Below are 24212 nucleotides of genomic sequence, written 5' to 3' on the forward strand. Positions count from 1 at the left end.
CATCTAACACACTTTGCACTTGGCTTGTTGATTGTTCTGCCTCCTCGAAATGTAAGCATTGTGAGACCTGCTTGCGGGGGCTTTCCATCCCCGTGTGACTCTTATGTGATTAACAATACCTGGCACATACAGGACACAACAGTGAACATTTGTTGAGTGAACAGATAAAAGGAGGGGATGTATGTACACTCGAGTGAGACCCCAGATTGTGACGTGATAACTGGTTATTTTTATACTGCATCGTTCTCTCCCAGTTGCAATGGCGGGGGAGGGGGGGCAGGCTCTGGTCAGAAAACAGTTTCCGAGCGGGACTGTCTTCCAGAGTACCTTTCACTGGCTTCTAGTAGCCTCTTCACCAAATGCCTTGTTTTGGAAAGCTAATCCCTAAATGATTAGGTTAAAATAAAAAGGCCTCTCAAGTTCTTAAAAACGAAAAGGCAGAAAATAGACTTTATTCCAAAAAAGAGTTTTAAAAGATGTTAAAGAAAAGGACACGTTACATTATTAACGCAAATGTTTTTCACCGTCTGAGTTTTCCTTCTCCAAGGCAAGCACTCGAGCCAAGCTTTCGCGGATTGTGTTCAAAGCCCTTGGCCCACAGAAATCTGGCCTTGCTCATCTTCCCAAGGGGCCTCTCAAGTCTTCTGAGCCAGGCAGGAAGAAGTGTTACAAGGCAGGTGACTGCTGTGGGCCCACAGGGTTCCAGGCTGGCACCCACTGGCATTTCCAGGGAGGACCCCCGTGCAGGGCTGTCAGCTGGCGTTCCAGCAGCGCGCAGACATGGCTGAGCAGATAAGCTCTCTGAAGACCAGACATGACAGCAGATACCACCGTGTGTCCCTGGGAAGGAGCTGAGATGAAGCAGATCGTCCTCACCTTGCCAGGGCCACTCAGCCCAGGGGCAGAATCTGCGCCAAGTGCCTCACCCTGGGCTGGAAGGGGAACCACCTCCAGCACTTCCAGTCACCCCGCTCCAGGCTGTGGGGAGCGCGGCCCAGCGCACGGCGGGCCCTGACCCTCTTGGGCCCCATCCAGAGCCCCGTGGCTGCCCTGGCTGAGCAGGCCAGGCAGTCCTGAGGCCAGGGCCGGGCTCCAGCAGATCGAGGAGGAGGTTCAGATGAAGGACCTGGCCAGAGTCACCATATGATCCACACCACACGCCACATCCATGGGCTCCCCAGGCATAGTCACCTGAAAAAGAGAGGCCCAGCACACCGTGAAGGGAGGTGGCCTGGCAGGGGCCCAACGAGGGCCTGACCCTGGCTCTGCCTCTGGGTCAGTAATGGAACCGGTCTGAGCCTCAGCCACCTACACGCACCTGGAAGGTTAGCTGGGAAGGGCCATCTTAACGCCCCACACAGTCAAGGGCAACACCCCCAACCCCCGAGAGGCCGCTCTGGGCCCCTGCGTGCACCGTCCCAGGACGCAGACACCCCACAGAGGCTGCTCCCCTGTGAGGGTGACTCCCCAGAGGTGGCCACCTGCCCCAGGGGTCACCAGGCAGCTCCCTGAGCGGCTCCAGAAACCATCCCGCCCAGTCCTGCCCGCGGGGCCCACTGTGGGGAGGAGTCCTGCCAGCCCAGCGTCCTCACCCGTCTCACCCGTCAGCCCCAGGCCCAGGCAGGCTGCAGGAGGGGTGCTGACCGCGTCTTAGAAGGGGCCAGAGGCCTGGCTGGCGGCCTTGCCAACACGTTATCACCAGTAGGGCCAACCCTCCAGGTGACATGCAGACAACCCCGCAGGGTGTGGAGGCCACGGCCTGGCCTGCTGGCCTTTACACGGATGCTCGTCGTCCCACAGCTCCACAGCTGGGCCCTGGAGAAGGACATACACACACATGCACACACACACGCGCGCACACACACACACACAAAAACGGTGCCCACGACACAAGCGGGATCTCCAGGCCCACACAGGCCCCCAGCTCTCCAGGAAAAGGGCACTTGCCTTTCTCCTGTTGTTGTAGTATCATTGTTGTTATTATTACTATTGATCTGAATAGGTGACAGTCACATGGCTACCATATAAAATGACTGTTCAATAGAAAAGAAAGGTATTATTGCCTCTGGATACCACCGCATCGTCGTCTGCCCTGCTCCCCACCTTCCCGAGGAACTGGAAACGACTTCTCACTGGTTTCTGCTCTTCCAGAGAGTCTGGGTGCAGAGCGCCAGTGGGAGTGCGGCGTCTCGTTTGAGCTCCGGCCCCGGCTCCTCCCCGGCCTCTGCCGGGCGCAGGTCCTGCGCTCCTGCCTGCATCCGACTCCTGCCCACCCTCCCCCGGGCGGCAAAGTGACAGCTGGAGACGGCTCTGCAACAGCCTGCAGAGTTTACTGAGCTTCCGAGGGGACGACCCCGGCCAGATGGCCTGGCCTTTTAAAAGCCCAGAGGCAGCAGCGTCCACGCTTCAGAGACAAGTCCATTAAGGGCTCTGGGCCGCAAGGCAAACGGACGCTAGCACCAAGTCATGCTGCCCGTCCTGCTCTAAACAAACGCCCTTAGCAAAACCTGTTACAGGATCACTGAGCAAACACGCCACAGTGCCCCCCACCCGTCACGAGGGCCCAGGGCTGCATAAAGTGTTCCGGGCTGGCCATGGAAGCAGAAGAAAACATGCTGCCCGGGGTGACCGGCCAGGTGAGCTCCCAGCAACCTCCCCGGCCACGAGGGCGCCTTTATTGACCTTCCCCGGGGGAGGCCACTCTCCGCGCTGACCGGCAGCCGAGCGGCCGCACTTAAGCGCCTCTGTCCTCATTCCCCAAGGGCTGTGGCCCAAGAGCCCAAGGCAGAGAGGACCACATGGTCCTGGCTCACGCTGGCCCCGGGAGCCTCTCTGGGGAGAAGCAGGTGGTTCCCTGGTGACACACCCCTCAGCCTCTGAACTGAATCCAAGAGACGGCTGCCCTCAGCCGTGTTCTATCTGTGTCATCCTCAAGGTTAAAAGGAGTTTCTATTTAGACCAACTTACACTCCCATTATTGCAAAGGCAAACAGTTCCAGAAGCCAACCCCTGTCTGGCCTGAAATAACTCTGAAAAGTGTGAGCAGAATTAGTGTAGGAGCAACTCTCTACACAAGGACAAGTTCCCAAGACACACGCCCACCAGGTGAAGGACAGAGGACACACACCCACCAGGTCAGGGACAGAGGACACTCGCCCACCAGATCAAGGACAGAGGAAGGCCGAGAGGAGCACTGGACAGCTGTGACCGGGCCGCCAGACTCGCCATGTCCCCACTCAGCTGCACCCGAAGACACCTTGCCCGGCACCCAGAGGTGGGGCCACACCCCAGAGGGGATCCCGCCCAGCCTGTGAGGAGGCCCGGCCCTGCAGCGCACCCTCCCCCGGGGAGTCAGAACTGCCAGGGCCTGCGGCTCCCGAAGAGGCCAAGTAAGAAAAGGGCCCTGAAGGCAGCGGGTCCCCAGGCAGGGCTCCAACCAACCAGAGGGGCGCAGAGCACTGGGGAGGCATAGTCTGCAAAGGACCAAGTTCACATCGCAGCCCAGCCCAGCGGACGGCTGAGCGACTGGGAAGTCAGTGTTTACGGCCATAGGCTGGGGGGGCAACCCCACCTTCATCAGCAGAGCGCCTTGCCCCCAGGATGGCCATCACCCTTCCCTGGGCAGGGGTGTGGCCTGAGTCCAGGCCTGTGGGGCCGCTATTGCGCAGATGGTCTCCCTCTGCACATGACCTCTCCTCCATGGCGGGGGACCCAGCTCAGGCCCTCACAGAGGAGGGGGGCCTTGGTGACATCTCAAAGTCAGACACTGAATCCGAATCTGGGCTCCACTTCTCACTAGGTATGTGACCTTAAAGAGATCACCGAACCTCTCTGAGCACCAACGTGGAGCAGGAAGACATCCTGGACGCTTCTGGAAGGAGAGGCTTGGATCAGGTGACTCAGACGTCACCTCCTGGGCCTGTGAACCATGAGAAAAGCCCCGGTTCTGTGCGTCTAAGAATAACCAGTCACTACCACTATAGGAGCTACAAACACGGTTCTAGTTTTCTTTCCTCCTTTTGTGGAATACTTTTTAAATGATGTAACATATTCCCTGCTGAAGGTAAGTAAGAAAATATAATTTTTAAGGAATAAAAATCACTTGCAATTGTTTTTTTAAGTGAGACAACAGAACAGACTGGAGAAAGATCCAACTACTCAACATCAGACTAACCTTTAAAGATTCCAACCTAGCTGATTGAAAAACTGGCTCCTGTCTCCATCGCTCTCCCAGAGCTCCAGCCCCACATCCTGGAGCCGGCATAGACCTCAGCACCATCCTCCCACCCCAACCGAAAGGAGACAAGGGGGTGAAGGAGCTCCACAGATGCCCAAGAGGAGACAGCATGTGGCCTGAGGGCAGCCGTCACAGGAACAGACTGGAGCGTCCTTGCCCTGATGGCGTGGGGGCCGGGAGCACGTCAGAGGGACGCTCGGGGGTCCAGCCTTAACAGCAAGGAGTCCGCCCACAGGCCTGGCACCCCCTGCTCCGCCTCAGAGGCCAAGCCTGGCCCGGCCACTTCAGCAGTGAAGACACCCTCTGATGTCAAACCCGACTTCACAGCTAATCTTCGCTCTAATTTGAGGAAATGAAGGCAAGTGGGGAGCCTCAAGTCACAGTGGTCATTCATTCAAAGCCCGGTTGCTCGGCCATTTCCCAAACTGCTCCCACAGAACGGAGCCCTTGGGGTGGGGTCGGGGCTCCCGAAGGACAAGCAGGATCCTGACTGCCCCACACTCCTGCTCCCGGACAGCCGACCACTGCCTGCCGCCGCCACACCTCTCCTCTCCCGGGCTGGGGTCCCCAGGGGACAGCAGGGCCGCCCCATCAGGCTGGAAACAACTTGGGGGTGCACTCATCTTTCCCCAACAAGTTCAAAGCCTCCCTCTGACCAGTGTCTCTTGGAGACTGCACCGGAGGGAGGGCCAGCGAGGTTCACAGGAGCCAGGAGAGCCAGCAGCTAAGGGAAAGGCTGGGAGAAACAGCCAGTGAAATAACAAAGCACCTCCAGACACTTTCCATGGGTTTTTGACAGATAAATCTTCTTTTTAAAAATTAAAACATTTCTTTTGCATTTTTATGTGTTTTTTTAAAAGATGCTTTTACACAACCTCAAAACACATTATTAAAAATGATCCTTCAAAACAAAACATTTAGGCACACATGCAAACACACACACGAACATACACAAGCATGCATGCACACGAGCGCCCGATTCTCTACAGAGACCATCTCCGGAAGGGAAGGATGAAACCAGAAGCTGCCTCTGCGACAGGAGATGGGAGGCTTATTTTTCATAATACATTTTGTTCCAGGTCCATATGTTCTATACTCAGAAGAATAAATAGCCTTGTTTGGAAGAACTTAAAGAACTGACTTAGTAAACAACGTGAAAATAAACTACAACCTAAGAAGGAATCTCCTTTCCCTTTAATTTTGAAATGAGCCTTTTTGTATAATTGCACCCTCCTCCTGAGAAGAGCCTGTATGTTTCAGTCTGGTGGCTGTGGTAAGGCACTCTAAATATTAAACATCCTGCTTTCTTTTAAATTCGCTGTAAAACATTCCTCTCCATGGGCCTTGGTAAACAGCTCCTGGCACGTCAGCTCCTTCAGCCCGACCCCCTCCCTTGTGGAGAGTGGGGACACCCGGCCTGCAGCTCACTCCTCCCTGAAGCACCCTAAGGACAGCACGAGACCAGAACCCCGGGGACCCGGTGCTGGCCCAGCTGCTGCTTCCAGTGTCGGCTCCGCAAGCATGCCCTCAAGCCGCTTGGCCTAGCCTTACCCTCCACGGGAAGTACTGGTCTTCCAGGCGACCGATTCCCAGGCACCCTCGGATGTTCTTGCCCCACACAAACAGCTCTCCTCGGTCTGCAGAGAAAGAACAACGGTGGCTTGGCTGGGGCTTAGGCTAAGGGCAAGTCTCCAAGAGAAGGAAGGGTCATGAGAATAGGCCTTCTAGAACCCGGTACAGAAAGATCAATGTTAACCTTCAATTTCTCCCCGGATTTATTAATGCTTGCTTTTGAAGGGACAAGTAAACAGCACCATCCCCAAACCAAACACGTGTCCCAGCCCAGATTCACGCAGCGTCTTTCTCAGGGGAGATGAGCACGTGCCCAGAGGTGGGCCTGGGGACTCCTGCACACACAGCCCCCTCTGCTCAGCCCTTGCGGACACCCCCCCATCGCCCAGCTGTGTGACCCTGCGCTCCACAATCCTGAGACCTCAGCATCCTCAAATCCCAGTCACACCCTGACAGAGTGAGAAGTAGGGTCATCGGTCACTCCTTGTCTGGTCTCGGGAGCATTTGGTCAAGTGACACATGGTGATGGGGCGCCTCTCTGGGCTGGGTCTACGTCTGTGTGCTAGGACCTGGGACGGTATGGGGACCACCAGGCGTGTTCCTGTCCTCGTCCGGGTGGAGCCAGTCCAACAGAGAACAATAAATAACCCGAAAATGCATGATTTCCAACTGTAGCAAGTGCCACGAAGGAAGAGGACTGGCAGAGTGCTGTAGGGACAGGCCAGGACACTGAAGCCAGACTGGGGCTCTGGGAACCCCAGCCTCCAGGACGAACCCCCAGACTGGGAAGGCCCCTCGGTCCAGACTTCCTCCCGCACCAGCTTGGGGCATCCTTAGCACAGAGGTCCCATTCACAGCCCCAGCAGGCAGAAGGCTCTGGTCGTGGGAAGGACAGACACGCAGGAGCTGAACTGAAACAACCCGGCTGGCTCAGTAAAGGGCCCTTTGGTGACACACGTCAGAGCCTCTGTCCTGCCTGCCCTCCTTGGTCTTCCACCCGAGGGGGGAGTACCTCAGGGTAAACCAGATGGCCGCACGCAAATGCCAGGCCCAGAGACATGGGAGACACCCGGGTCCTGGGGCTCCTTCTACTGAGGAACAGTCACTGGCACTGGGAGGATGGCTGCTGGATTCTGGGGGAAATCTAAGTAGGATTTCATTTCAGTGTGACCCACATGGCTACATGGTGGAACAGCAGACAAAGGAATCTACCTTAGTCCTAGGTGAAGGCTGTGTGTGGATTCTGAAGTTCGTGACTCTGCACACAATTTAAGCCTTAAACATTTGGGAAATTACAGATAATCGTTACCTCTAGAATTCACCCATACCAACTCTTCTTTGCCAAGTCAGAACAGCTTCAAAACGTTCATGTGACACATATATTTGCAGATGGAGGTGGCTGACCCTGCGTGGGGGGTGGTGAGGGATCACCCCAGTTGCCCCTGCTATCACTGGGGTGCCTCAGGGCACAGTCAGACAGCACTGCAGCCCCCAGCACAGCAGCCACCGCTGCTTCAGAACCCCCAAACCGAAACGCGGACCGTGACTGAGAGGCCGTGAGGACTCTGGAGCCTCCAGAGGGTGCTTATCTGGAGCGGGCCTCACGTTAGCAGGAGGCCAGAGAACAGACGAGGGGGACCCCAAACTGACTGTCCCAGCTCAGATGTTTTAAGAAAATAACTACTTGCCATGAGACAAAAAGGTCTTTAAAATTTCAAGGAAAAAGCGAATTTATAATACTTCAAAGTCATAAAATGAAATCTGTTTAGTTCAGTCTTACTTTTCAAGTCAACTAAAGGGGACAGCCGCAGTGGTGGGAGCGCAGGCATGCTGGAGGTCTGCAGGGTAACTGGATAGCTCGTGGCTCCGTGATTGGGCAGACCTCTGAGAAAGCCTCCATTTCCGCCTCCCCTTTGATCACTCTGCCCCAGCACTCTGGAGAAAGCAGGCACATCCACCTCCCGAAACCACAGGCCGGCCTGACGCATGCGCCTCCTGCACTCCAGGCTGGACGAGGGGTGGGCGTGGCCAGGGGGCCAGGAGGAAGCCCCGCAAGGTCGCTTCCTGTTCGCCCACAGCGGATGCCGCCAAACCCCCACTGGTTTCCCCCGGGCCCACTCCAGGGTCCCCTCTCCCAACCACCGACTGTGTCCTCTTGAGAAACTCACTGTAATGTTAGCCTAACCACAAACCAGATGAACCAAAAACAAACCTCCGGGATGAAAAGGAGACACATTACACAACCTCAAGCTGAACAACTTCTGGATCAGCCGCTCTCTCTAATTATCCACACAAGGGCGCCACTCCGCTGGACCGATGGGAACTGAGAGCGGTCCTCGGCCTGGGGCTGAACCCGAGAGGCAGAAGCCCGGCCAGGCCTTGGGGCCGCACAGGCCTGGTCACTTACTGGTCAGGGCGGCGAAGTGGCTGAGCCCGCAGCGAATGCGGGAAACCTGGACTCCAGGGTTGAACTCCGACAGGCCAAAGAGAGTGGGTGGAATCATTTCTGGAAGAGCGGTTTCCAAGAGGTTTGGTCCCTTCCCAAGAATTCCGTAGCCCCAGACGAAAACATGTCCTTCTCCTGGATTACAGTAAAAACAACAGTCAGGAAGTCAAACCAAGCACAGCCCTCCCTCTCAAGAAATGCAAACCACGCCACCAAGATGTGTTACATCCAGACGCATTTTTTTTCCTTTTTTCTTTTCCCTTTTGCTTGGCAAGAACATGTTGAGATAGATAATGTTTCTTTTCTCCTCTTTCAAATTTGTGCTTGTGGAGGATGTCTCGCCAGCTAACCAATCTCAGAACACAAATCCCACATCTTGAGGGTGCTGGACAGGGCTGCTCCATAAATCACCCAGAGACCCCACATGAACACAGGGGAGCCTGACAAGGACAGCTTTTCCCGACATGAGCAGCAGATGGAGCCAAGTACCCACACGACTCCTGGCCAGATTCTAAAACTCGCAATGACTTTCAGGTTATAAAAAGTTTAACACTGATCAGTGGTGCCAGATGCGTAATCCCAGGGGGCGTGGCTCTCAGGATCTGGACCCTAGGCCGCCTCCTGTGTGCCCATGGGCTCTCAGCACAGTCTCTCTGGAGAAGGCAGGGCTGGAGTCTTTGGCCCAGGCTCAGGGAGAGGGAGCAAGCAAGCCAGAGGTCTGCAATCCTCAGTTCTACACTGGCTCTTTGTCGATGTATAAATCACAGCTGTTAGCCTTCTGTCAAGAACATCAGTCACCCTCCCCCTCTGTGGACTGAACTCTGATCTTTCCACAGGCCCACTCCCCACACTGAGAGCCGGACCCAGTGGACACCAGCCCTTCCGCAGCCATCCCACCCTCAGCTTCCCAGCAAACAGCCCGCAAGAGGGGCTCACCATTTAACACCGCGCAGCCTGTGCCCCCACACGCAGCCTGCTTCACCTGCCCCACTCCTGAGAAGGGCAAGCACCGGGGGACATTCACCTGCATCAGAGGAAGGGGCCACACCGTTAGGAAGACAAACCAGCAAGAACTTGGAAACACTGTTTCGTGTACAGGGTAGGTCTAAGTCCCAGTTCATTCATGCCCTCCCCTAGATAATCCCAAATACTCTACAGGTGCTGAGGGTCTAACAGGGCATGGGGGAGACGAGGGAGCAGGACACCCCGTCCCGCTCTGGGAGTGTAGTCCAGTGGAGGAGGCAGATGTGAGCCAAGATGAACGCAGGATGAACCTGCGCTGAGTGCAGTGAAGGCAGGACGCGTGTCAGGACGGCAGTCAGGAGGAAGCAGCCAGGGGAGGAGAGAAGGAAACCCCAGGTCAGGCAGGTGGAAGTGCAGAGGGGGCGAGGCGCGCGTGGCACGCTCAGGAGTTTCAGCAGGTCAGGGTGGCCGCAGCCGGAAACGAGGGGGAGTATTTGCAAGATGCTGGTGGAGAGAAGGAAAACCAGACCACGTGGGACAGTGGCTGACCGCGGTAAGGATCTGGTCTCTACCCTGAGCATAACGGGGAGGCAGTAGGGGTTCCAAGTGAGAGGGATGTGACCTCGAGAGGGGAAGGTGAGTGGACATGGGAAACGATGGAGAAGGGCCAGGGTAGGGGGATGAGCACAGATTCACTCCAGGATGTTCTGAACCTACAGTGCCTAGAGACGGCCAAGTGGCCTACCTAGCCTTCCAGCAGGCTTTGGTCTTGGCGCTTCTACTGAGGAGTGTCTTTGGAAAGATGGATTTTAAGTGCTTCAGTGACAGGCATGGGTCTTTTCAGAGTCACGGGCAGATGGAGACAGCTGGAGGATAAGGACCCCTAAGTTGATTAAAGGGGCTTACTGATCTTAGATGGCACGAGGCTGCTGGCCGGGCCTGGCGTCCGCTACCGGCTCACACGGCTCCTCTGCCCAACTGGGCTCTGACACACCGCCCTCAGCAAAGACTGAGAAATGCTCCAGCAAAGAGCCATGGAAACGCACCACTGCTGTCCCTGACAGGGTGAGGCTCAGGCCACATAAAGGATCAGGGCTGTGGTGGGCTGCTTCCAAACAAGTGACCTGTCTCCTGCAGGTCACACCGTGTGCTGTCTGCGCCCTGCCATGCAGGAAGCTGGGCTGGTGACTTACTTCTACAGAACAGACCTCCAGCAAACATGAGGGGAAGCCACCACTGGGATGAACTTGTAGAGCACTGGCTTCTGTCTCACTGACATGCTCGCTCACCCTCTCATCTGCCTGCTCGGCTGAAGCCAACTGCTGTGCTGGGAGCCGCCATGTGGAGAAGCCTGCATAGCAAGGAGCTGAGGAAGGCTTGGCCAACCGCTGTGAGCTGGCCAAGCACCAGTGAGGACGGGGGGCCCCGGGGCCAGCAGTCCATGGGGACCTGCTCCCTGCTGCAAACCACCAGTGTGAGCTCAAAGGCAGAGCCTTCCCAAGGTGAACCCCAAGAAAGAGACTCAGAGCCAAAGACCTGGCCAAGCCAGCCCTAGATCTCTGACTCACAAAAGCTGAGAGAAAATAAACATGGGTTGTTTTAAGCCATTACATGGTAGGGTCATTTGTCACGCAGCACAGGTAACAACAGCATGACCCTAGACCTGCCCCCACAGGAAGGCCATGCAGACACTGACCTCAGGCCTTGGTATCAGGAAGCCCAGTCCTTCTTCTGAACACTTTATTTGCAATTTATCTTATGAAAACAATGAATCATTAACTGACCACGTTTTCTGGGACTTCCCTGGTGATACAGTGGCTAAGACTCTGAGATTCCAACTCCAGGAGGCCAAGGTTCAATCCCTGGTCAGGGAACTAGGTTCCACATGCCACAACTAAGATCTGACACAACCAAATGAATAAATAAAAATAAACATATTAAAATAGTAACCGATGACCTTTTCTTCTGTTTCAGCTACTAGAAAGTTCAGGGCCTAATCTGCAGCCACTTCTAGCCAGTGTGTCAGACCACAGAGAACTGAGGATTATCTTTGTCTGATTAGCTGACCTTTATCCCTTTCTTTACCTATTAACATATTTAAAACTCTTCTGTGTGTTGTCAGAAGCTTGATGATATTAATTTAAGTCCTTATCACTTAGAGACACAATGATTTATAAAGTCTAGGATTTGCTTCAAAATAATGTAGGACAGAGAAGTAGATGGAGTTACAGATGCAACAGAACTGGCCATTAGGTGTGTGGGGCTTTTTGGAGAGGAGGGTGGGGGAGGGTTAATGAAAATGTTCTGGAATTAGATACTGGTGACAGTTACACAGCCTTGTGAATATACTAAAAACCACTAAGCCATACAATTTAAAACAGTGTATTATCTATTTTTTTAAACGGGCCATTAGTTGGCAATTATTGAATATGGGTAATGGCTACATAGAGATTAATTATGCAGTAAGGCCTACTTTTTGCTTATATTTGGAACTTTCCTTAATAGAACGTTTAAAACCCTACTGCACTGTACGGACGGTGGCCCCCTGCGGTGACAGCGGGGTCGCGACGGGGAGACCCCACATGCCGGGCGCCGGGGCTCTCCTGCGTGACCTGGGGGCCGCACGGCGTCTTCATCAAGGGGCACACACGCTGGACGGAAGCAAAAGGCCCACTGGGATGTCGCAGGATCATGTGTAAACAGCCTCACTTCCCCTTTCAGAACAGGACAGGGCAGACAGACATACTCAAACTACTGCTCTAAGCCAGGACTAGCTTATAGAAGTATTGATAATGAAGGCTTTTGAACCTAAGCTTTCTTTCTAGGCTCCAAAGAGATCGTCAAGCACTCGGCCCCTTGAAGAGGCAGCCTCAGGTCAGGCGAGGCTACACAGCAGTCTGGACATCTCCCCTTGGTGACGGACCTCTTCTGCATGTCCTTAATACTACTTCCAAGCCCCCAGCCCGGGCTGCCAGTGACCGCGTACCTGTGTGGAGTCAGTGACAGAGGCCAGCTGCAGGTACTCAGAGTTGCCCCAGCCGAAGAGGCCACCATCAGCCGACACGGCCAGGCAGCAGTCCCCGTAGGTGGCCACCTGGACGACATTCACTCCGGCCAGGTCTCCCCCCAGCTTGGTGGGCGTGCTGGTGATATTGTAGTGACCCAGGCCTGACACAATGGAAAACTGTGTTACTCAAACATTTGCCTTGACTTACTATGTGCCAAACACCGTTTTAAGCACTTTACAAAGATCAACTCAGAATCCTAATCAGTTCCCCCTGCACGCTGTACAACTTCCTGTTCCACGTTCTCTAAGAGGAAAAAACATCATAGTGATTGTTGACACGTAAAACCCTTGATGTTTCCTAAGTCTGATTCAAGTTAGAAACCTTTTCAAGATGAAACGCCACCACACAATGAGCCTACCAGACCTTGTATACGATATCCAGGCACAACTCGTTCTATTGCACTTTGCAGATACTGCACTGTTAACAAATTGAAGGTCTGTGGCAACCCTGTATTGTCAGGTGATGGTTAATACTTTGGAGGCAGTATTTTTTTATTAAGATATGTACCTTGTTTTTTTTTAGACATAATGCTATTGCACACTTAATAGACTACAGTATAAACATAACTTCTATATGCACTGGGAAACCAAAGTTACAACAAGCAATTCCTGAGGCACTGCTGGGCTTGGGAGAAAATAAAGGAAATTTATAAGAGCCCATGCAATGTCAACCCCCCACGCCATTCCCCCAAAACAACAAATAGAAACTGGCAAACTGGTGTGGTAAACAATGAGCCAAGGAAAAGATAGGGCTTGCCAGGAGGGCAAACGTCACTACCAGCTCGGCGATGGAGGGTAACCCCTTGGGCAGCAGATGAGGGAGACCCCAAACCACAGAGCCCTGCTTATACTAGGTTTCCTGCAAGGAGCCCAAAGCAGTGTCGGACTGGCAACACCCTCTGGGAACAGGCAACGCAAAACCTATATATCATCTTTTGTATACACAAAGTATAATCCATATACTAAAAAAGATTTTTAAAAATTAACTCAAAATGTTGAAGGGTTATTAAAGAAACTGGATACGGAGATAGAAACTGCTTTAGACCTGATAGTCAGGGGGGCCTTCACTGAAAAGACAACCTCAAACCAAGGTCTGCAGGATGAAAGGGAGAGTGAAGAAGAGCATGCCAGGCTGAGGGAACAGCATGTGCAAAGGCCCTGCAGCAGCAGAGGAGGGGCTCCCGATCAGGGTGCAGGGGGACCTCGGGGCTGGACTCAGAGCCTGGCAAGCAAGGGCAGTGAGGCCACGGGACAGCAGAGCTTCTGGAGTGGCGCCAGGAAACTAAACCAGGGTTCTCTCCAGCACTGAGACTTTCACCTCACTCCTTGGTCTGTGCTGTCAAAAATGTATCAATTTCATTCTTTTTATAAAAAGCTGATTTTTAAAAGTTACTCACACCAAGATTTGAAAAAATAAAAAGGAAGCTTCAACTTTACAGATACTAAAGAAATGCACACTTTAAAAACTGGCACTGGGATTAAATTAGGACACTTAAACTGACAATAATCCCTGCTAGAGGGCTGATGATTAAATCAGTACTTCGGTACACTGCTGACGTCAATATAAGTCATTTCCAACACTGAAACTTTTGGAAAGCAACATAACAGTATATCCTGAAAACAATAAAAATACTCGAATCCTTTGACCCACACCTGGGAAATTCATCCCAGGGCAACAATCCAAATGAAGGGAAAAGCTAGACATGTATATGTGACAAATGTCGTATCTGCAAGGGCTACTGCACCCCCCACCCCACCCCCACCAAAAGTATGCCTCCTGACTACAGGGTAATGAGTAGCTATCTGATCAAATAACTAAATTATTAATTCACCTTATAGTACACGAATTGGATGCTCTATCATACAAATATTAAAAACTGTGCAAATTATACCAACGTGGGAAAATGTTTCAAGTAAATTTAACAATAAAACAGGCATATAAAAATCACACCTCTGAGTACCATAAACGATGTTCACATATGAATAAGGACAGGGAAAAAACATGAGTCAAGGGACAAAGATGATGTGTTGAGGTGGCGGGATGATAGAGGATTTACACAAGGTTTAAATCTTAAATTTAAGGTCCTCCCTTCAGACAAACACAGAACACAGAAAGGTAAGCTGCGCAAGGATGATAAACCTCCTCTCTCATTCCTCTCTCCCTGAATCACAATCTTCTCAAATCAGTTGAAGCCGAGCTCCCCTTAGGGGGCATTTGTCTCTGAAAAGACTCAGACTTGTATGGTGGGGCAGCCCCAGTCCTCCATCCAATCCAGGAGCCGGGGCTGAGGGGAAAGGGAGGGGACACGCGGGAAGGGACAGGAGAGGGAAGGGCCGGATGAAGGCAACTGTGCCATCCCCGGGGAGGGGCCGGGGGAGGAAGGGACACTACCTGTCTGCCCGTCCGCACCCCATCCACAAGAATACACTTCTCCTTGATCCGTCAGGAACAGACTGTGGTCCTGACCGCAGGCGACCTACCACACAAATGGAGGCGAGATGACTGGTGAGAAGAAATCCTTAGAGCCCCGCTGTCCTGGCCCAAGTGCCCAAAGCCAGGTACCACTGCCCACCACCCCGGAATGCTGCAGGGGCTGGGTGGCAGGCTGCCCCGCCCTGCTCCACGGCCAACTCTTTCTCAATCCAGCACAGCCCAGCCTGTGTCTCCCACTCCCCTGAAACTGCTCTGGCTAAAAACAAAACGGTGCCTCATGTCCTAAGGAGCGAACCCAAGCGCCCCTCCACCCCACTCCACCCCAGGAACCATGGCCTCCTCCAGAAGCCCTTCCCTCCTTCCAGTCCACCCCAGGTAGGAGTAACAGATCTCCTTCTGGTGCCCTCATAAGCGCTTTCTGTATACACTCATTTACACAGTTAAGTATCTACTGTGTGCCAGGCACTATACCGTGGATGAGCATAAAATGGTCAGCAGGATAAAGCAGCCTGGAACGCAGAGCTCGAATTACACTCTGACACGCCGGTATATAACCTGCCTCTCCCCAGAGTGTTACTCACTCTCACCAATTTTTATTAAACTTTGTATCCCCACAAGCTGGCGTAAGCCCTGACCTAGAATAGGCTGGCAACAATGCTTACCAAAATAATTTATTAATTCAGAAAATCACCGTAATAGTTTGCCATCAGCTCACCCAACTTTCACCCTTTCAAAATCACCCCCGGGTGTGGGGTGGGGGTGCAAGACCAGTGGTCCTCAGCCCCCATCTCTTACCTGGACCACCTGTCCATCGAAGTCCTGCATCCTATGAACTCTGTGACTTTCACTACAGCCAGGAGAAATTTGGGAAGAAGCATGGTAAGCACTGGGTAATTCCAGCCCCTCTCGTCACCCCAACCGGTGGCCCCCACATGCACACGGTAACGTCAGGGAGATCTCAGGGTCAAATACAAGGAGAGGGAGGTCTGGGCATGAAAGTAAAACAAAATCCTTTGGTGACTTTAATATGCTGCAGACTTCTGAGTGTAATTTAGATCTACCAGCATAATATGAGGAGCTAGAGGGAAATTTTTTTAAAGATTAGCAGAATTTTTAAGTTAATCAGTCTGGTGAAAGCAACAAATGAAATCAAAGACATTCCCACATCAGACAGGGCTCAGGCTCCCTCCCTCCCACTCTCCACACCTTCCGGGGACCTCCCACTGCGTTTTATGACTCTGGGGTCTCTCACATCTCACAAGGTGTTTAACACTCCACACAACCTGGGGAAGGGGTAGCAATTTCAGGAACTCACCTATAAATTTCATTCTCGACCACCTTTCTTCCACACTGCCCGTAAGAATTATTCCCCATGCTGAAAACTAAAGGATAAAACGCCAATCAAATGAGCTCTGCAGGTCCTGGAATCCTCAGGACTGGGAGGAGAGTCTCACATGCGGTTCTAGTGCAACCACTTGCCCCAGCTGCCACTCAGCCTCCTTCTCCAACATTCCCAGCCTCTGCAGGCACCCCTACGGCAGTGCTGGAGTGCAGGCCGGCCAGGACAGCTCAGGCCACTGTTGCCATGCCTTCTGCCTCCCCACGTGGGCCCTGGGAGTGCTTCTCAGGAATGCTACATGATGAGGTGAGCACATCTCGTGGAAGGAAGGCCTCAGCAACCCCATTCCCTGGACCTGTCACAAGGCTGCCCTCAACGCCAAGCCTCCCCCGCTAAAAGAGCTCCTAACACCACCTTCACCATTTCCTACAAAGCATACTGAGCCAAAAGAGTGAAATTTGAAAACTTTAGTGAAGTTGACCTTCCCCTGGAAACAACCGCTCTTCTGAAGAGGGCCGGGGGTGAGCCAGGAGCTTGAACTAGGGAAACTCTCCACCCCCACCCCATGTGGAAGAAGTGTCAGCAAACAGGCTACTCTCAGTACAAGAGAAAAAGCCACCTACACACACACACACACACACACACACACAGTCTGGCGTGTCAGCAAACAGGCTGCTTTCAGTACGAGGGAAAAAGCCATCTACACACACACACAGAGTCCGGCTTGGTGGCTCCAGGGCTAAGGAGAAGTAGGTCATGATCCGGTGCGCGCTATCACGTTTATAAATACAGACCGAGATTTCCCAAGAGCCACAGAGGGCAGAGAACATGCAAGAGTTGCCAAGGTCGGCCCCACACCGCTCTCTTGAGCCATCCCACTGACTTGCTCAGGAAATGCCAACAGCTTCACTAACTAGATGGGGCCCAACCCCACGAACCCCTTCAGGCCCGGCCGCCGGAAAGCGGCCCCCACTCTCCCACACCCCCGGAACACGTCCATCACCTCCTTCGCCGTCCGTCAGGACGAGCGAGTGGGCTCTGCCACAGGAGACCTGCAGCACCCGCGTCTCCTGGGGCCTGTCCAGCGGCAGCGGCACGGGCGAGGGCTCCAGCACATACTCGTATCCCCTCGCTGAAACGAGAATGCGCAGGCGCACACGCGTTACACGGCCCGGAGACGGACGTTATTGGCAGAGCGGAGAGAACTCCAGCCCCGCTCCCTGCCCCCGGCGTCCATCACACGATGAGTTACTGTAAAGCATACTTAGTCCTATTAAAGAAATTTCTTCCCATGTCATTTAAAACCTGCTGGATTTTTTTTTCTTTTTTTGGCCACAACACACAGCCTGCAGAAATATTAGCAACCAGGGATCAAACCCACACCCCCTACACTGGTAGTGTGGAGTCTTAACTGCTAGACCACCAGGGAAGTCCCACCTTCTGGATTTTTAAGGAAAGGAAAAGTACTTTCTTCCTGCAAGCACCATTAGAATTCATCAGTAGACTGAAGAATAGCATATACAGTATGATACAACTTAGAGTAAAAGTAAAAAGAATACATAGATGCATGTGCTTCCTTCCATATGCACAAAATCTCTCTAGGAGGATAAACTGGAAACTCCTGACATATGTTGTCTTCAGGGAGAAAAGCTGTGTGGCTTGGAGGACAGAGGTGGAAAGCAGACTTGTCACTGTATATTTAACTGCGCCTTTAGGATTCTGAAGTATGTATGTTATCTATTCAAAAAAGAAAATTTTAATATTTAAATAAGCAAGAAAGGGAGGAAAGTGTTTTAGAAGGCACCCCAAAGAAGAATCTTATTGTTCTTTATAATCCTACTGGAGAAGCCAGATTGGCCTACATAGGGAAATCCTACAGTACGTTTTGGGCTTCCCTGGTGGCTCAGACAGTAAAGAATCTGCCTGGAATGCAGGCGATTCCTACCTAGGTTGGGAAGATCCCCTGGAGGAGGAAACAGCACTCTACTCCAGTATTCTTGCCTGGAGAATTCCATGGATAGAAGAGCCTGAGGCTACAGTCCATGGGGTCACAAAGAGAGGGACATGACTGAGGTATAACACTTTCACTACGGTAGGTTCTAAACGATGAACTTCTGAATATTTGTAACAGAGGCTGGAGTTAAGATCTGCCAATGTCCTGGTTCTCAACCACTCATGACCCCCCTCTTTTCTCCCATGAACCCCACGTTTAAAAACATTTCATTTACCAAATATATGGCGTTACCATCATACATGCCTGTTGGTATTCACTTGTGACTGATACAATTTTCAAACAGAGCTTTTGATCAGCATGGAATAACTGTAATTTATCACAAGAAGATGATGTAACTCTAAGCTAAACCAAAGGCACTGGATAACGCTATTAGTGTAATACTGTATTTTAAAATACTAAAAACTTCACATCTCCTATTACTATAGTCACTGACCCCTAAGGGCCTGGGAAGCAGCAAAGACATAACATTTGAAGGGAATCGGAAGTGTTACAGCTCTCGGGGAATCTGGCTCCACTTCCAGCTACCAACTGACAGGAAACAAAGGACAGCAGAGCACGCCACAGAGCGCCACAGGGATGCAATCAGCAAACTCCAGCCTGGACGCTTCTACAGGACAATCGCCATGATTCCTTCAATAAATAAATATCAAGGAGAAAAAGACGGACACAAACGCAAAAGACTTTCAAAAGTCTTACCAACCAATCAATGTCTGGCCTTTATCTGGACCTTGATTCAAATAAATTTTTAAAAATATAAGCCTAATGATATTTATGAGATAATAGGCAATTTAAACACTGAGGGGGAGCTCCCTGGTGGTCAGGATTTGGCACTTTCACTGCTGTGAAAGTTTAATTACCCGGGGTTTAATCTCTGGTCAGGTAACAGATCCTGCAAGCCAAGCAGCACAGCCATAAAAAAAAATAAAATAAACACTGGATATCTGATGATATCAAATGACTATACTGCTAATTATTTTTGGGTGTGATAATAGTATCTTTTTTTTTTTTAAGAGTTCTTAATTTTTTTAGATATGTACTGAAATATTCATGAAAAAAATCAATAATGTTAGGATTTGCTTCAAATTTGTTGAGGGGGATGGTGGAGGCTGAATAAAACACGACGAGTGAGCTGATGACTGCTGGAGCTGGTGGCAGTACATGGGGTGCGCTAGACTCTTAGTAATGTGGTATCTTGCAGCTAATAAAGCCTTCATTACTAATTTATAAAAGACTCCCAATATAAAATTAAGTGAAGAAAGGCAGAAAACAAAACATATGCTGTAATCAAAATTATATTTTTAAATATATTTGCATATGAATAAAGGAATAGGAAAAAATGGGGGGGGAGGCTTATCCAGTATATTTCTGGTAATTACTCCTTTATTTAAAAAAATAAATGCTTCTTATTGTACTTATAATTGATTTACTACTGTCTACTTATAAAGCTGTCATTATAAATAATTAACGTTCTTACAATTCAAGTTTCGAATACCTGGAATCAAACCTCCATCTTAAGGATTTCATTGAATTTTTCCTCTTAGACCATATTGTAGGCACTGCAGAATATTTCAAGTGATCTCCAACCTAGGGAAAAAAGGGGCATCTCTTTGGGGCCAAAAAGAATACCTTTACTCATCAGCAAATGCTCCTTTGCCTAAAGTTTCAATGTTATTACCAAACAGACTGGAAAATAATCTGGTCTAGATGGTTTCAAACAACACTTTAAAGACTCCATCTATTTTGTTGCTATGGTTTGGTTTATGAAACCATTTTCTTAAAAATCAAAGAGTGCCTTTTCAGACCACTCACAACAGAGAGAAATCAAGGTGAGAATACTTACTTTTATCTTTCCGGCTCCTGTGAAATCCAAGCTGAGAATCTTTGTTGAGCCCCATACCCCAAACTTTGGTAATATCCTTGGTTTTAGAGGACAGCAATGTGAATCCATATCCACAGGCGGCAGATGAAATCTGAATGGAAAAAAAAAAAAAAATCCCATAAAGCATTGACTGATATGGGACATAAGTTTTCCCAGCAATAAATCACAGGTTATTTATCCATTTCAAGAACCACCACTATTACTATAGCAACTAACACTTACTGGAGGTTTACCATGTGTTAAGGGCTTGATATGCACAACCTCATTTAATCTTGTCACCCAGTTGTCTAGGTATCAAATGATCCCCATTCACCAAGACATAGTCTCGCATAGTAAACTTGAAGACTACCTTAGTTTTAGTTTGAATCTTGGCAAGATCAAAGGGTTGACCACTGGGTAGACCTTTACCAGCTGTGTAACCTGAGACAGACTACTTAACTTCTCTGTGTCTCTTTCCCTATATGCAAAATAGTTAACAACAGTGTCTCTCCTATAATAGTTAGGAGTAGTTGTGAAGACTAAATGAGTTAATATAGTTAAAACTTTAAGAGTAAACAGTACCTGGCTTAATGTAAGAGCTATATAATGTGCTTATTATTATTACTAAGGGTAGTAATAGTAGTATTTGGTATATAAGAAATTCAAACCTCCTAGAGATTAGGTACCTTGCCTAAGCTGTCTGATTGCGGAGCGCATGCTATTAATCCTTATGCTACAGTGTTAATAGTCTCAAACCACTACTTCCATGAAGAAGAATTAGTTATCACAGCTACCATGAATATGACACACTGACTGATCCCCACCTTCAAGATCAGATAAGGAAACTGAGTCTTCAGTGGGGCTGGTAACAAACCAAAGGCAGCCTGGCTTTAAGGTCAACTCCCTTTCCACAATACCCAGAGCAGCCTGAGACAATCCTGGTTTACACCTGATGCCCTAAAGTTCACTCTCAAGCAAATGAGAACACATCGCATGGTCACCCTAACGTTCCTCCATTATCTCTTGGCTATTTATAGTTTACCGAAGACCTATATAGCTGATCTCAGAGACTACCTGGAAATCTAACCTGATCCTGATGAAAATGCTAGCTTACCACGATAATGAACAAACAGGAGTGTTGTTTTGTTTTTACATTTTTTAACTCCAGCATATCTTGAAGAAAGCGAGCTAAATATTTCTTTTTAAAGTTGATGACCTGTTTAATCGAGCCATCCAAAAGTTACAGACCCCTCCTTCTGCCCTGTGACACTTGCTCTCCTAACACTCACATGGAGCATACACAGATGCACCACTACATCAGGAAAAACGGAAAAGCACCTCAGTCCCCTGGTCTCTTGGAACGGCTCCACCTCCAAGGAAATGACCCACTGGGGAGGCCGGATACAACCCCTGACCACACAGCAGGAAACACAGAAAACAGTTCTGAAGCCGCTGCCCAGCACACGATACGATTACTCTCATCTGTTTGTTCAACAGCCAACAAATATTTGGGTAGCACCTGCTATATTATTAAATCTGCCAGTATGTGAAAAGGCATTGAACAGTACCTAACACAGAGTCAGCATTAAGCAATGTTTGTTATAATAAAGCACCAGAAGGGGACTTTCCAACTCTGGTGGTGTAAAGAGGTTAGCTAATCTTTCCCCAAAAAAACAAGTAAAAAACTGGAGAAAACTGGAAAAAAAAAAAAAAAAAAAACCACAACCATTTCAGGGCTCCAGAAGTCAATCAAAGGCAAACAAATCAAGAAATTACTCACAAAGTGCTGCTAGACCTACAGGCAAGAAATACCAGGGTTTGTAGACTTCTTGTCCGGAGTTGCTCCAGCTAACCCAGCTCAGTCGGCACAGGAGTTAGAAAAGGGCAGCGCTGACAGTGAAAACCATCAGTTTTGTTGCTTAGACAGACTTAATTTGCGGTAAAAGGTGAAAACTCATGCCCCACAGCAAATTCAGCAGGAAACAAACAAGGAAGATTCGCGATTCACTGAGTCTGAGGTTGCAATCCTGACTCCGGTAAGAGGAGAAATGTAACAGGCAGGTCCTAGAAATGAGAGTCACAGAAAGCTCTTCACACCTGCATGGCTGACAGGGAAACTGCACAAGGAGCTCCCAGTGGGAAGAAAAGCTGAGGCCGACTTGAGATCAGGCTGAACTTTGAATGTGATCCCCAACCCACACACAGAATCAAAGTGGAGAGCAGAAGACTTACTAGCTCAAGGTGTCTGAGCACAGCCTCTGCCCAAATCATTGGCAAACGCCAAGAAGGCTGACTTAAAAAAAAAAAAAAAGGACAGTTGGGGGAGGGGGGCGGAACAAAACAAAAACACAAGCAATGTCAGCAGCCACACACAGCAGAGGAGACTGATGTCCTAGATTACAGAAAAGTTAGTTGCTAAGTCTGTCCGACTCTGTGGCGACCCCACGAACCTGCCAGGCTCCTCTGTCCTTGGGATTTCCCAAGCAAGGATACTGGAGTGGCTAGCCAGCCATTTCCTCCTCCAGGACCGCATCTCCTGCATTGGCAGGCATATTCTTTACCACTGAGCCACGAGGGAGGCCCACATACCATACACAAAAATTAACTCAAATGACTGGCTCACAGACCAAAGTATAAGAACTCAAACTATGAAGATCCTAAACAAAAACATACGAAAATTATCTTTGCAATCTTGGGATGGGCAAAGACTTCTTAGATATACCAAATGCCTGATCCACACCAGAAAACCTCATCAACTGAACTTTATTCAATTAAAAACTTTTGCTTCCTGAAGGACACTATTAAAATAAAAAGAAAATCAAGAACTGGCAGAAAATATATGCACATATCATATATGCGATAAAGCACCTACATCCAGAACACATAAATAACTCTCACAACTCAACATTAAGAAGTAAACCTTTCACTGAAGCTTAATAATCCCTGTTTACGTGCTCCCTATTTAGGGCAAAAGATCATGTGTTATCCTTGACAGAAAAGTCAGAAGCCAAAGCGGTCCAATCTGCTTCTTTTCCACCGCCTACCAAGATGTCCACAACCACACCAAGCAAGAACCTATCCTAAACATCCTTTTCTGCTTTTCTATATACTGGCTGCCACAATAAGGCGCCCTCCAGGAGCTGTTCTTTACTGCATCTCTTCAAGTCTGAGTCAACTCACGGGCCTCCTGTGCAACCATTCCAGTGTGTTTAGACCTTTCATCCTCGCTGTCATTCCTGTTACTTCTCCAGTTAACATTTCCTTTCCGAGCTATTCACCGACTCCAACCGGCCCACATTTTCTCAGACCTTTTGAAGTCCACTTAAGTTCCGTGTCTCTATAGGAGGTTTTCTGAGAGACTGTTTTCTTGTATTTAAGGGCTTCCCTGGTGGCGCAGAGGTTAAAGTGTTTGCCTGCAATGTGGGAGACCTGCGTTCGATCCCTGGATCGGGAAGATCCCCTGGAGAAGGAGATGGCAACCCACTCCAGTATTCTTGCCTGGAGAATCCCATGGACAGAGGAGCTTGGTGGGCTACAGTCCACGAGTCGCAAAGAGTCGGAACCGACTGAGCGACTTCATTTTCACTTTCCTAGCAGAAGAACTTCTGGGGTCTAGCCCGAGGGCGAATCCCTAAGTACCGAACACCTACGAACCTTGGGGCAATGGGCCCGTCCCTTAACCTCTCTGAGCCTCCCTTTCCTCTCCCGTAACTGTGGCAACGACCCCGGCTCACGGGGTGTCGCGAGAATGACGCGAGCCGGACACAACACCCTCCCCTTCGGGGAGGGTCGTTCTCCCCGAAGTTTGTCCACCCAGCGTCGCCAACCCTCCAAGAGGGTCTCAGGAGGAACGGCGAAGACTAGAGAGCGGCACCGAGGGAGGGAGGGAAGAAGCCGCAGTCCTCACCTTTTGGTCCAGCTCCAGGCGGTAGGGCACGGGCTGGATCCTGCGGCGCGGCCGCGAGCCGGCGCGGGGCTGGGGTCCGGAGCCGGGCAGCACGAAGGTGGGCACGCCCAGCGCCCCGGAGAAGCTGAAGCCCCACACGAAGATTCGGTCGGCGCGAGTTGCACGCTCGCCCACGTACTGGAACACGGGCGCATCCGCCTCGGCCTCCGCCGCCTCGCGCCGGCTCCGCGAGCGTCCGGCCGCTGTCCAGTGTCCGCGGCCCGGCCCCAGCCCACTCAGCCGGCGCCCCAGCCGAGCCACCGCCGCCAGCGTCACCACCGCCATCCTCCGTCTCACGCCTTAACAGCTCCTGGGCGCCGCCATATTGGTGACCCT

General features: G+C 50.7%; 1 protein-coding gene across 1 annotated transcript; it reads right to left on the reverse strand.

Moving 5' to 3' along the window:
• Positions 1 to 420: 420 nt before the first annotated feature.
• RCC1L (RCC1 like) lies at positions 421 to 24212 on the reverse strand. Its single transcript, XM_019988007.2, has 11 exons — positions 23838 to 24212; positions 19913 to 20042; positions 17062 to 17190; positions 16035 to 16101; positions 15515 to 15566; positions 14678 to 14762; positions 12205 to 12386; positions 9192 to 9279; positions 8217 to 8390; positions 5789 to 5874; positions 421 to 1191 (listed from the first exon to the last, which is right to left on the reverse strand). The coding sequence occupies exons 1-11, from the start codon at positions 24159 to 24161 to the stop codon at positions 1114 to 1116; spliced, it is 1395 nt and encodes a 464-aa protein (XP_019843566.2). The 5' UTR covers positions 24162 to 24212; the 3' UTR covers positions 421 to 1113.

This window comes from Bos indicus, chromosome 25 (genome assembly GCF_029378745.1).
Source record: "Bos indicus isolate NIAB-ARS_2022 breed Sahiwal x Tharparkar chromosome 25, NIAB-ARS_B.indTharparkar_mat_pri_1.0, whole genome shotgun sequence".
Lineage (NCBI taxonomy): Eukaryota > Metazoa > Chordata > Mammalia > Artiodactyla > Bovidae > Bos > Bos indicus.